The sequence below is a fragment of the Haplochromis burtoni genome, unplaced genomic scaffold (genome assembly GCF_018398535.1).
Source record: "Haplochromis burtoni strain Fernald_Lab_line unplaced genomic scaffold, NCSU_Asbu1 Contig_33, whole genome shotgun sequence".
Taxonomy (NCBI): Eukaryota; Metazoa; Chordata; class Actinopteri; order Cichliformes; family Cichlidae; genus Haplochromis; species Haplochromis burtoni.
Window position 1 is genome coordinate 691,635 of NW_024582394.1, and position 14,495 is coordinate 706,129.

The window sequence follows — 14,495 nt, forward strand, 5'->3', positions numbered from 1 at the left end:
AGCAATTTATATTTAAGCTTAGACATTTTTCGCTAGAGTGATGTAGCCTTGAGGCCTGTCATCAACGTCACGTTTATCCCAAAGGAAATTTGTACTCTGGGATTACAGCAAAGCTGGAAGCGAGGAAAGCTTGGCCTCAAATACACACCAGTGAGGTACATTGTTGCTCTTACATGCTCCATTATCATTAACAAAGCAGCACTGCATTTTATTTTGAGTTGATTTCCAGGAGTACTGAAATGCAGACAGCTCTGCACCTGAAAACAGTCCCTGAAATATGAACAAGTTTAGGTTTTTTTGAGGGGAAAAAAAGGCTTTAAAATGTCTAAAGACAATTTGCAGGAAAAAAACAAACAAACTTAGGGCTGAGCACCACAGACAAACGAGAAACTAGTGGGAAGGGCTCTGATGCATTCTGGGTTTTGTTACAGTAACGGAAACACAGAAAAATCTAAACCCTATTCTTTACAAATACAGATTATTAAAAGATAACAAAAAATCTGCAACTGGAAATATTTTTAACATACAGTTAGGGAGAGTGCACAGAGGTTACGTGAATATTGTCATTTCTGCGCGTACAAACAAAAATGACCATGTAAGATTTGTCGATATTATCCCAACTGGTTTCCACAACCAGGCAAAAAAGTCCCCCCTCCTCCTCCAAAAATAAATAATAGGAGAATTAAAAATAAATAAATAAATAAATGAATAAATAATAATAATGCACTTTAAAAAGGGGAACACCACAAGCCCCTCCCCCTGGAAAGACCCAGAGATAAAGGGAGGACCAGAAAGCAGGATAACGGGAAAGGATAATAAACACTTAATCCTTTCTCTACACTCATTTAGGTCAGCCGTCTGTCAGTCAATAACCCAGGGTCCATGCAGTCCATAAGCATGTGATCCATTGACTTATTTGGCCCAATGGCATCCACAAGACTGGGCCAAGATGGATGACAGAGCAACAATAATGACTGACTCATTAAGTATTTTCAATTAGCAGCATGATGATACGGTATTGTACATACATGGGCTGTTAACCCCAACGGATATGCACAATCCATAGTAAAACATTGTTTATTAAATTGGTGTATATTGGTGACAATAAACATCTGCCACAGTGTGAATGTGTTTCTATTCTCCTACCTTACTGTATATAGGGCTTTCTGTGCTCCACATTCACTGTTCTCTGGCAAACAAATGAAGTGAACTCTGCAGAAGCGCGAGCCGAAAATACGTACAATCAGCTGTCACAGGAGGATTAAGCGTCGCTCTAATGCTCGAGCCACAACACTGAACTCTGCCTACATGTGAGCAGATGTGGTGCTCCTTAAATTACACTGCAGACCTAATGACCTAGATTGCTGGGTGGAAACCCTGGCTGGCTCTCAATCTCATTACTGCCTTTATATGCTGGGAGTGAATCACTGCTGCTACACTAGACTTCCGTTCTAGAGGGTCACCAGTCTGCCACAATGGAAAATGCAGATTTTAACTTCCACTGAAAACAAATTTCAGTGGTTGGGTTTAAAGTTTGGACAAAAAACAAACAAACCAAAAAAAAACAACAAAAAACAAACAAAACAAAACAAAAAAAAAAACCAGGGATTTTTTTATGATTCATTTCTGATTTTCTGCTGGTGAAATAGCTTGAAGCTGTGCTGCTCCTTTATACATTTCACATGGGATTTAAAACTTTCTCTGCTTGTTACAAAATGGAAAAATAGACAACCTGGATGCCTAAGAGGCAACAGGCACATCCCAGAGTTTTCCCTGACCATAGTGGCAGCTTCTCGCTTTCCTGAGCCTCACGGATCAAGAGATTAAAATCCTTTGGGCAGGGTGTCCGATTAAATGGGTTTGATATGCTCTCTGTGCTTTCCCTTCCCCAGATACAGCTCCACCAGTCAGTAACACACAAGTCAGCAGTTAGATAGGGAGAAAATATTACCTACAATGAGGCAATCCACTATATTGTCATTGGAATAATTTTTTACCAAATGTCAAACACTGTGAAAGGTTTTTCTGCCGAAGTGCAATATTACACTTCTAAAAAAAAAAAGTTTTTTCTTTACGAAAAGTAAAAAACAAACAAAAAAAAAAAGACCAAGTTTTTTTTTATTGACATTCAAGATGAAGATGAATAAAGGCACAACGTATTATCTGACAAAACGTTTGGATATTGCTTTTCAATCTGTGGAAATCAATTTTTTCTCTCAAATTTTGTGAATGAGAAATGCTATTCTTCCATCACCAAAAGATCCAGCCATAAAGCCTCTTCAAAGCGCAAGAATTCAACATGAACTATTAGTTAGCATGTAACTTGTTGCAATAAAGATAAATGAAACCATACGTTTTCATGGGAAAGATTAGCAATGGTGATGATAGTGTGATTGCTGTAATAAGATCTAGTGGCTTTTATTGACTCTACCCATGGTGGGTTTCCTGCTGGGATAAGGGACTATTTACACAAGCCTTCATTTGTATGCTAAGAACATAAGAAAACAAAAGTCAAATGAAGGGGGTAAGACAGTAAGAAGAGATAAGGGCAAGTTTGATACCAAAGCTAAAGATCTTTTCATAGCTTGTGAAAAGGAATACAATTAAATTAACAACAATTAGTCTGAAAATTGGAAGAAAAAGAGTAAGATACAGATGATGAAGATGATCACGATTACTGCAGTCTACTTTCTGTAATTTTCCATTCTTGCCCTTTTGTTAACTTACTTAATTGTCTGTATAATTTGTCTAAGTTTTCGGTTAGACAAGTAAGTGCGATGCGCTCCAGACTCTAAACATGTTTTGGCGCTTGAAATTCTTCTATCCTGCCAGCAACAATGCTTTAATTAGAATTATGTGCTACTTGACAGCTGTTTGGCCCCTTCCTCATTAACAGTGATTACAGCAATCCTATAATAAATGATTTAAGATCATAAGTGTGTAAAGCACTCTTTTTATGCTCTGTGGTGTTTGCTAGATTTCTGGGAAATTAGTCAATTTATTCTCTCAAAATTAATTTATATGCAATGACTGAAGTGACAATGAACATGTTTATTTGGAGAGATAGGCCTAAACATATGTGCCAATCATTAAAATATGGAAAAGTGCTTAAGGCACGGCAGCCATAAGGTGCTATACTGTGTATCCATTGTAATGGCTTATATCCTATTAAAATGACAGTGTAGCTATAGGTAAGACTTCAAAATGATATAAGCTTTAAAGATCTGCAGATGGATAGTTGCAATAGGGGGGAAAAAAAGAAGATGTTTAATATGCCACATTTTTTGGGGGGGTGGGGGGATCGATCTTGTATAAACAACTTCATATGAGTATTGTTAGGGCCTTGGTCACCTACAGGCGTCCCTGAGGGAAGCAGCATAAACTGAGAGGGAAGAAGATGAGCCATCTCATCTAGGGTGACATGTCCATGTCTATTATAGGAATATTAAGGTGATTTTTCGTTAAGCATCTGTGCTCTGCAAACCAGGAAACGTCCATCAGTGTGATTTACGGCCTTGTCTCTGTATGTGTGTGAATGGATGTGTGCGGTCGCGATGTGTGAGTGATGCCAGCGGTGCTGACAGTCGATCTATCTGCTCAGGCCTCCAGTGTCTGCTGGAGCTACCGGCTGCTTCCAGCACCACGGACAGCGCCACCAGCAAGAAGCCGGTGGTTCAAACTAGAAGCAACTTTAGCGAGGTAATAAGGGAGGGAGAGAGACGGGGGGCGCAATTAAAAACACCCAACATCCTTTCTGTGTGTTCTCGGGCTGAATTAACCATTTTATGCTTTAAAATAACTCATCGTGCATCAGTCTCTGTAATGCGACCCGGCTGTAACAGCTCCTGGAGCCTAAAAGGTGGACTAACTGAATTTAGGGGAGCTCTCTGAACACATGACATCATCTCCCAGAAAAGGGAAGAAAAAAAATACACCCGGGATTCAAGATTCACTGCTTGTATCTCCGATGGCAAAGCTAATTTCACTTTAGCGACTTACGATTATTCTTCACGTTCACTGCGTCGTTAAACGTGATGAGAAAGATGTGTCGGTCATTAAAACACAGACACAGGCTACATCTGCAACGATGTGTTCGTGTTTGACCACAGGAAAATAAGGGCTACTGTTCAAGGGCCTTCGTGGGTACAACGTGGCACTGAACCATTACTGACCTCGCTCTGATTTTTTATTTTTAGAATATTTTACTCTAATGTCCTGGCAGATCGATAATGTAAGATTCACGCAGTTGTGCGCGTGTCTGCGCGCGTAAGTGACAGCAAGCACATGGCGGCCGTTTCTAGTACAACACACTGACACACATCGGAGGCTCGACGGGGCAATAATCAGCTTGTGATTCGGGTTTCTGATGCGTCCTTGGTCTGCCCTGCGTTCATTCATCTTGTGCAGGCTCGATAGAAATCTGATGCACATCCATTATACGGCCGGTAATCATATCTACGGGGTCATAAATGAGGGCGAGAGACAGAAAAAAAGATGGAGAAAAAAACGCTGCAAGTCGATAGGCTACTTACCGGGGTTTTATCTTGCTGGCTCGGGACTCCATTGCTGTCTGATGCTGCTAATGGTTTCATAATGAAAAAATGTTCACCGGGCTAAAATCTAACATCCCGGACCTGCTCTATGCTACAGCATAGACCCTCATTTTCATCCAAAGCGACCTGCCCTTTCCCCTCCCTCAGCTGCGCCGTCTCCCTGGAAGGAGGCGGCGGCTTGTCAGTTTTGGGAGTATCCGCTGTTCCTTGGCCTGATTTGACACTCCAAACCGACACCACCACCTGCGTTTATTCCAGCCACCCCGCTTCTTCCAACAGAAATATCTTAAAATCACCGAAAAGGAGGAGGAGGACAGAGGGGGAAAATCCTTTTATCCAAGCGAAGAAAAACAGCCAGCGTCTTCTCTCCGCGCACTTGACAATCACATCTCCAAGCGGAGAGCAGCGGCGCGCGATAAGAACGCAGAAACAGGGGAAAAAGATGGGAAAAATGGCTGACAACACTTTCACTCACGTTTACTCCCTCCGCCTTCCTTCCCTCTCTATCTCCTTCTCCCTCCCTCTCGCGAAAGTAAAGCGACACACGCGAAAACACACACGCACGCCTTTATGCACCATTAGATTATTTGAAGACCGAGACGCCTGCAGCCTCCGCTGAGGTACTGTACGTTAAACCCAGCGGTTTGTTTGTAACGGGAGCAGGGGGATGTGTGTATGTGTGTCAGTGGTGGTGGAGGAGGGGGAGGGAGGTGGTGGTGGTGATGGAGGAAGAAGAGGAAGGGGGGTGGGGGGATAAGGACCTCCTCCCTGCCTGAGAGTGATGCTGTCAGAGCAGCCACTATGGCTGTGCTCATCTGGAGGACTTACAACACCTCAGCTCTGATAGAGAGATAGAAGAGGGTGGATGATTAAATAAAAATGAGGAAGATGGATGAAAAGCAATGTCCAAGGAGAGATAGAAGGTGATACACAGCTGAGAAGTGGGAGGAAGGCGATAAGTCCAAAAGGTAAAAAGAGGTAGAGGGAAACAGAGGGATGAAGAATTGGTTGGTAGAGAAGAGCACAGTGGAATAATGCCATTATCCCTCACTTCAGCACCAGACCATGGCTGGAGCTTGTTGGCATAGAAACGGAAAAAGGAAAGCCATTTCCTGGGTGGAGAGATGGCAGCACTTCCTCCTGAGTATGAGAGTAAAATATGGAAAGAGAGGAAACAGTAGCATTGCTTCTCCGGAGAGGTGAAAGCATTCACAGGGGGCTCACTGCAGGAACACAGACTGGTAGCAATGATGTCACACTGTCACTCAGCTGGAATAGCCATAGCAACTGGGTGAGCACGAGCCCCCTGCACCCACCCACTCATCTACCCATCCAGCCCGCTACACACCCTCTAGGGCCTTCAGTTGCTGTGGCGACGGAGGCAGCAAGACATGCTGAAATGGAGGCAGGGAGGGGAGAGAGTGCATAAAATAGAAAAGTGGCAATGGACTCTTCCACTTCACTCAGCTGTACTACAGCGAGCAGCAGCATCACCAATCAAACACACAACATTACATTTTGCTTTCTGAGAGGAAGAAAAGTACTTCTTATATGTGTGTGTTCAGGTGGGAGGCCATGCCTGTGGAGACTCTAGATACTGGATAAATAGAAGGCTCTCTATCTATATATATATATAAAGGTCTGCTGACAGACTGAGATATGAGGAGGACTACACAATGACAGAAACTGCACAACAGGGAACAATGAGGATTTAGACAGCAAACCAAAGGCAACAAACTACAGGCCAGCTTGCTACTCGCCACAAAACAACCAGGAATTAAGCTTAGAAACAACACGCAGAGCACAAAACATTAAAAGAAGAGTCGTGTCTGTTTACACGTTATCTATACTCAACAGCAGATTAAACTATAAAATCACATAGAATCTCGAATAGTAGATATACCATTTATTATCATTTATTCTTTTGGTCATTGTTCAGTTATCATTTTCCTGCATTGTTGCAGGTCTCAGTCATTTTGTCACCACTGTCTGTTTTTTAGCATTTTGCAAAACTGCTGGAGAAGGATGAATCAGTTCCCTTTCGGCATCAATGCATCACTTTGTTACACAACATGAAACGAGAAATATTACTAACAAATTTATTTTTAGGCACATTAACTAAAACGGTGAACCTTTTTGGCACTTTTTTTTAACTTCACTTTAATATAATGTGTATTTTTTGGTTCTGGACTGTGGCCAAAACACAAAACATAACCTGCAGGTATCATGCAGAAGCTGTGACAGGCAGTATCTTTGGCATTTCATAGCATCACAAATGAATCAAAAATGAAGCAGTGCTTTGCTGCAGCTCTATATTATTCACATCCATAAGCAGGAATCATAATATGATTTTAGAGCCTCATACTTAAGATGGATCTAAATGGTGCAAACAACCATTTGTAAAGCCCGTGCAATATAAACTTAATTTCTGACAAAGACTGATGAACATTTGAAAATGAAACAATAACTAATCCAATAAAACCACTGACACATTATTTTTTCATGTATGCAGACAGCTGATGCTGTAGCCTTTTAGTAAAGAGTCTGGCTGCTCCGCTTCAGACAATGCTTAGAAAGCAGCGTACTACACGCTGGTTTTGGAGCTGCTCCAGTCAAAGCAATGGGGATGTGAGTGGGAGGTGGAGAGGGGGAGGGAAGCTGGAGACCCGGTATGACATCACCTCTCCTGCCCCGGAGCCATGATGTAATGTATCAAAACAACCAAAAAGCTCAGGTGCTTGGCTGTGCAGCCCAGTCATTAATGTCTCCAACAATTGCCGGCGGGGGGAGGACCAGGGCATCATTACATCACCTCGGCAACGTGGTTGCGTCTGGGGAATATCAGACCCTCCTGCCCAGCCCCCCTTGTTTAAAGCTTTCATAGCAAGCTCATTTAAAGGAACAAACAAGCCAATTAATCATTTTTTTAGTGACTAATCACAAGCTCAAGGTAAAGGGAAAGAGGCAGGTGAGCATCGATCTTGGGAGATTGTCAGAGTGACATGAAAAATGCTACTTGAAACACCAGCAATGAACTTGATCTTAATTGCAGTGTGTGCTAAATGCACGAGGTGGGTGAGGGGCCTCATCTGCCATTTGTAAACCGCCTGTGAACCCAGTCAGGCTTCAATTGTTCCATGCATTTATAGGGAAAGGCCATGTGATTGTGTTGTGCCTGCTGATATGTGGCATTAGGGCACTAAAAAACTCATTACACTGCTGGATCAAACACCCCTGCATAGACATGACACACATGCACAGCCAAGTATTTCAATGGCGATAGCAGCATAAGGCACTCATAAATCAAGCATTTTCTTGGCACCAGCAAAGCAGGATCAAATTGTTCAGTATTACAGCAACATGTACGAAAAAAATAATGCAAGAGAAAAATGCCTTTCTTTGCCAAATCCCAGACATACATGCACAAAATCAAACCAACCAGCACTGCATGACTGAGCTGTAGTTACTCAAACTTTAATGTCATCACCTCATGATCTTTCTTTTGGGATAGTTGAAAGCAGATTGAAGACACATGGATAAAACAACATCACTGGTATTGCAGATGACTGAGCAATGGAGGATTTCACAGACATTTCTGTCCACTCAGCTGATCCCACAGTAAATCCTAGTTGTGGAGGAGTTGCCCACCCAAGAAGTTAAAAAAAACAAAACTTTATTAACCTGATTTACTGGCACACAGTGAATTGAAGGTTATCACCACAGACCACTAACCTCCTTTAATGCACACAAACTTATATTTTTTTATCAGAAAAAAAAATCAGAACAATAAATATGACAGGAGTTATTCTTTTTAACAGATTACTGTGTGTATGATGCATTGTCTTTAGGACACCCTTTAAGCTCTAGAAAAATCTGAAACAGACATCTTACTTAAGTACTACACCTGTTAATGTATACTTGTCTTTTTGTCTTAATTGATTTATTTGAACTAAAAAAGCAAAAAAATTAAACAAAAAACCCAACGACTTGCTGTTATGCTCATAAGATGACTAAAAAAAAACTCCATAGGATCAATCAGCCACAGACACCTTATACATCAGCACTTTGTGGAAGACACACAGTGGCCATTAGAGGATCAAACTCAACATACTTTGATTTATTGATCTGTCTCTAACCTTGTTCGGTGAATTTGTAACCCCACGTGTAGAGAGAACACAGCGCATTAATCCTTGATGCCAGTCCCATTACGCTGGCTCTAAATAACTTTGTTAGAACGCAAAAGATGATCTAATAAAGAGACTCCATTTTCATACTTGCTACAGCCCGAGGGATCATTTCATTTTTCAAGCTGTTATCACCTCCACGCTGCTCTGAAAATAATTTGACAGAAACTCAGGCAACCAGGCACATCTGAAAGATTACACTTGTAGGTTCACGGGGGCATAACATCTGTTGTGCCCGTGCACCTGCTACAAGGTGCATAAATAGGAAAAGTGAATCAAAAGACATGCTTTCAGAGAATAAGCAACAAAGTGAGATAGTTTCCAAATGAGTGACAGGTTGATCAGTGACTAGAGGTTTCCGGATCAAGTTACCGACTGACTGTAGAAGCGAATGAACTGGAAGTCGTTAGCACTGAATGCTGTCGGAGCGAGCAGAGTTATGTGGTTTTAGTGTCACAGTTACAACTGCATGTGTCGACTCATTCTTAATCAGTGGAAAGAAAAGGAAATCTTTAACCACAAAAGTTCAAATGCACCTGAAAAGCTAAAACTATACAACTAACAACTGATGGACACCATCAACTCATTATCAGTAAAATCCCAAATGCAGCATACAACGCTATTAGGATCAGCTAAATTCAAGATATTCATAGGGTCTTTATGTACCAATTAGCAAAAATATTGAAATCAATCAGTGTTCACCTGGATAGGATGGATCAGATGGATGGACTGGCATTCATGTGGATATTAACTTGACAGTCTATAACATCATAAAGCCTTTGCAGACCAAGCTCACACCCTGATGGCAATGACGTCAAACTTGTTTCTCCAGGGACAATGAATTCTGCCACACCACAAACACTGTTTAGAAATGAGTAGAAGGAACATGACCAAGACCAAGGTGTTGGCGCAGGGCTGTTAAACTCCCACTATCTTATCAAACATCCCTGCAAAATGCAGTGACTGGCACTGGCCAAACAAAGATGAAGCTGACAGGAATCCGATTAGCTTTGGAAGTATTTAGTCATAAGAAAAGACTATCAATATTCCTTCTATGGAGACCATCAATGTTTGCACATTTTTCCAAAACAATCCATCCAAGAGCAGTTAAGATATTTCAGTCTATACCAATATGATGGACAAACAATCTGGCTGACACTGACGTTAATTGGGCTGAGAATTTACGGTGAGATCTTCAGTAGACCTGCAAACCGTAGCAGATGATACAAATCACATTTGTACAACTACCTTCACTGTGAAAACTATCCTAACAATTTCAATCTGTTGATGAGTTAGAGGGAAGAGTGCACAATGACTAGTTAATAGAACCTTAATGAGACACATGGTCATTATGTCAGGATTTAAAACCGGCTTCGTACTTTAAATTGCTGGAAAGTGTGCAGAGTCAGATACAAATGGATTAATTGTTCGTATGGAATTTAATGCACCTTCTGAATTACCTTTTAGATTTCAACACTTCATTGCCTTTTACAAATTTACATAAGAAGATATTACCTTATGCAAGTTCTATTCTTCAATTTTATTGACAGATCATGGTTCATATCAGTATCAATTCAGTACCACTGACATTTCAATATGAGGAGGTTTAATAAAAGGCTGATTTCATGTCTGTATGCAGGTCTGTCATTTCAAACAGAGCCAAGAAAAATAACACTAAACCACAATCATCACATTCCCACTTTCTCAGCGTTTTGACAGCTTTAGGGAACTTTGAGAAATGAGTTGGTGAGATAGTTGTCATTTTACCCCTTATTTACCCGGTCACTACAGTAAACAAATCTAACATTTGTTTCTAATTGTTTGGAGAGATTTTGATCAAATTTAAGTGATAAACACCATTAAAAAGACGCCCAGAGTACCATGTTATCATCGCCGTGCAGGCTCATTACCATTGAAATAAATGTCATCTGTCAAGCCTTTTGAAAATACTCAACTTTCAAAAAAGGTCTTTGAATGTCAAAACTGACATGAAAAGCACATCAAATGTCAGTAAGCGTGTTCTAGCACACTGGTTGAGAAATGAGGCGCAGCCTGTAAATGAGTACCTGATTTTGTTCGCTTGCACGAGGCAGCGTTACAGCTGTATTATCAGGTCTGAACTCTCCCAAAATATCTGCTCTATTTCCATCAAAGCATAATGTTTGATATTTGGCTATTAATAACTATAAACACTGATTGTGTCTCTGTAGCCCATGCTGGGAAAAGAGGCGTGGGTGTTTCATTTCAAAGAAACAAAGGAAACTTAAGCTGCAGCTGTAAATGAAAATGCATATTTATTACATTACATATATACATGTATAACACTACAGAAAATAAAAGGGATGATCATTTCCTTCAGCAATGACCATAATCAAGAGACTGTTGAGATTTTAATTACTTTAAAATAAGCAGAACCTTTGGGGCTGAAGCGGTGTGCTGAATAATCAGCTGCTCAGAGAATAAACTGGAAACGAGGATTTATTATTTGTTTCAGGTTAAAACAATTATTTGCTAGTGTACCAAGTTTATTATATAACTCATAACATTATCTGTCTATATTTTTTAAAATTTGACAACATATATCTTCAATATTATGACTGATCTGTATATTTTATGGCCCAAATGATGAATGAATCAATAATTGATAAAGAACATAATTAAGTCAGGAAGGAGATAAGTGTAGGAAACTGTTTCTCTACTCCTTGGTGTAGTGCCTATACAATGCCTATTTCGACACCGGGGCTTTTGTGTCCCTGCACAGCTGAAGCGGAGCAGGTTGTCACAAAGGACAGCTCTAAAAATAGGAGCTCAGCTTTTCTGCGGCCGAAAGTGGCAGGTTTTGTTCTCTCTGCATTTATCAGCAAGTCTGACTGCTCAACACTTTGAGCCCTGATCTTTTCAACCTCTTTGTCATAATCCATCTCTGCTTAAACACTGCAGGACTCTGTGATGAAATACTGAGATATGGTATATACCCTTCCTCACCTATTGGTAATGCTATGTTTGTACACTTTGCGCTGCATAAACTGCTCTTTTAGAGGTTAGATAGGTCTCGAAATAGCTGTTTTACACTTTTCAAAGCCATCATGATCGAGCAATCCAGCAGCAATGGCAAGACCAACCAGAACCACACCCACACAGCAGGAATAATAATCCAAAATTTGATCATGCTGATGTTGTGATAATTCAATTGGAGTGTGTGTGGTGCAGACTTCACCCTTTATCAGCCTTCATGCCAGGAAGTCGATGTATTTATTAAGGAAGTCTACTACTACCTACAGATATGAGGGAAGAGACGCAGATAAAACCACAAGGAGAAGCACAAACACAGACATCTAGAACACACAGACAGAAGAAGAAACACACCCACACTAGGAAACAAGACATAACACTGTTAACAGATACGGTACCTGGGGTTTATTGCATTCCTGGAAGCCGGGTTAAGGAGAGCGCCGTGGAAAAAGGAGAAAAGATCAAAGTTATCAAACATGTCACTTGCTAGTCGAGTGAGAAAAAAAGTTGGTAAAAGCTCCACGGCTATCTATAAATCAACCATTTTCAAGTTTCTATTGTTCTGTTACTTGACAGTTTTTCTATATGATTAAATTCTATTATGACAAGAGTTCCCATGTTAAGGCAGATAACTTCAGCCAAAGTGTATCTCCTCTGAAAACAAAGATGATATCGACCTACATGGCAAAATCTTTCATTGTTCCAGGACTCGACAGCCCAATTCATCTTCAAGGTGAAAATATAACTTTTCTCTGTACTCTTAGACAAGGACTGTTATAAAGAACACACATTCACTTGCATCATTATTCTGCCTTGCACACACATACCTCAGCATGCCTGTAGACTACTGAACAGATCACTTCCAACTGCTGGGTTTTTTTCCTTACCACTGCAGGCTAATTTGGATCTCTAAGCAGACAATAAGACTCACTGGGTTTTCTTTAAAAATTGCATTTGCTAACCATGCAGCACTCAGTACAGCAGCTTATCTGTGAAGCAAGCTTAGCACAGGCAGGAATAGGACCACATTTTCCGAAAACCAATACAGGCATTCACTCTCTCACACAGAGTTAGGAGAGGTTGACAACACACTCATGTTTGTTCAATAAATATCAAGCTCCAGCTGATTACCTGGATTAGAACAGCTTTAGTATAAAGACCGGAAACGAGGATAAGGGCAACCTGGTGCAATAAAGCTACACATTGTTGTCCACACACTTGGGTTACTGTAAGGATTAAACAAGATGTGATGCAATAATGGATGAGCTTTAGGAGTGGTGGTAGGAGGACTTATTACATTTGAACAGTGCTAGCAGTTTCTCTTGTTGCCAGTGTTTACGCTAAACTATGCCAGGCTAAGCTAAGCTAACTGCTAGCTTGGTCCAGCCTCTTAAATATTGTAGAGGCACGAGTCTGTACACCAAAGTCACCAAAATACAATATTATGACCTATGAAGAAGACCTGAAAGAAAAAAAAAAAATTAAGTCAGATCAAAAAAACTTTTATTGTTGTTTCTTTTTTAAACCTGCCATCCACAAAGTGCACCGATGACATATGGGCCATCTGTAGAATCGCCCATATATCATTTTCTGAAGTGCTTCTGAAGATCAATACATCTCGGAGAAACTGATAACATCCTCACACAAACTTCTTCAGTGTGTAATGCAATATTTTTGTTCAACACCTTAAATTAAAGCTGAGAGTCGTCTGCCCTTCAACTGCAACTCGAATTTCTCACTTCACGTCTGCTGTGGTGCGGAAAATGTGAAAACTGCGTCACTGCTTAAATATTCCTGGGCCTCACTGTACATCTTAAAGCGGTCAGTGGATGAGTGAGCAATGTCACTGTCAAGGACACTCCAACAGAGCACATGATTGCTGATGGACACATTGGCTGTTTGGGATTAAACCTGCGACCTTCTGATTATAGGGCGGCCTTGCTAACCACCAGGGCTCCTTGGTGGAGAAAAGGAGTAAAAGGAGTATTGATTGCCTGCCTCCTGCTGCTTGTGTAATTATAGAACATCTGTTTGGGGCCTTGGATGTCCTGCTGGACACCAAGTAAACCCAGAGGAAGGAATATTATTCATCCACACAGAGAGTTTGGGGTGTCTTCAGGGGGTCTGAGGAGTTTTATTGGAGGGGGGGGGGGACAGATGGGAATATGTTTAAAATCTGTAATGGATAAAATCGGCAGCGTGGTAAACACAAAGCCTTAACAGGAGCCACATTGACATTTCATTTCAGAGTGAGTGACAGAATCTGCACAAAGACCTCTAGCAAGTGCCTGAGTGAGAGATCAGAGACACAATCTGTGTGTGCATGTCGGTATGTGTGTGCGTCAGGTCGACAGCAAAAATGGCTGTTGATATTAGCGGAAGAGATGGAGCGTGTGAGATTAAGTGCAAAATGGAGAGCGAATGAGAAATGGAGATTATGAGCATTTGCTACAGAGAATATATAAAGATCAAGTGTGTGCGTGTATATATGTGTGTGTGTGTGTGTGTGTGTTTTCATTCTGAACAAGGCACACAAGTGTCAACTCACTGCTCTGAGCACGCAGGAGGCATGTGTTGAATCCTAAACACGGCCCTCTTTCACTGCCCCGATTCATCTCTAGAAGCAGAAATGTGTTTTTATATATCTGCCTCCATCGATTTAAATAACAGAACTGTCTGCAGAGTGTCTAATGATGGAAACTTGAATTTTCAGAGTAGCTTTTCAGATGAGAACACTGACTGCATA

At 41.0% G+C, this 14,495-nt stretch overlaps 1 protein-coding gene across 15 annotated transcripts in view; it reads right to left on the bottom strand.

Moving 5' to 3' along the window:
* rapgef2b (Rap guanine nucleotide exchange factor 2b) overlaps positions 1–14,495 on the bottom strand; it is a 104,271-nt gene that overhangs the window by 26,431 nt on the left and 63,345 nt on the right. For 10 of the 15 annotated variants that reach the window (XM_042219450.1, XM_042219445.1, XM_042219446.1 and 7 more), the window contains one exon: positions 12,148–12,165. The exons of 3 other annotated variants lie outside the window; for them this stretch is intronic. In XM_042219450.1, coding sequence (XP_042075384.1) covers positions 12,148–12,165 — 18 coding nt within the window. Of the gene's footprint in view, positions 1–4,532; positions 5,346–12,147; positions 12,166–14,495 lie in introns of those variants that run through there. 2 more of the 15 variants (XM_042219455.1, XM_042219456.1) reach the window with 2 other exon arrangements.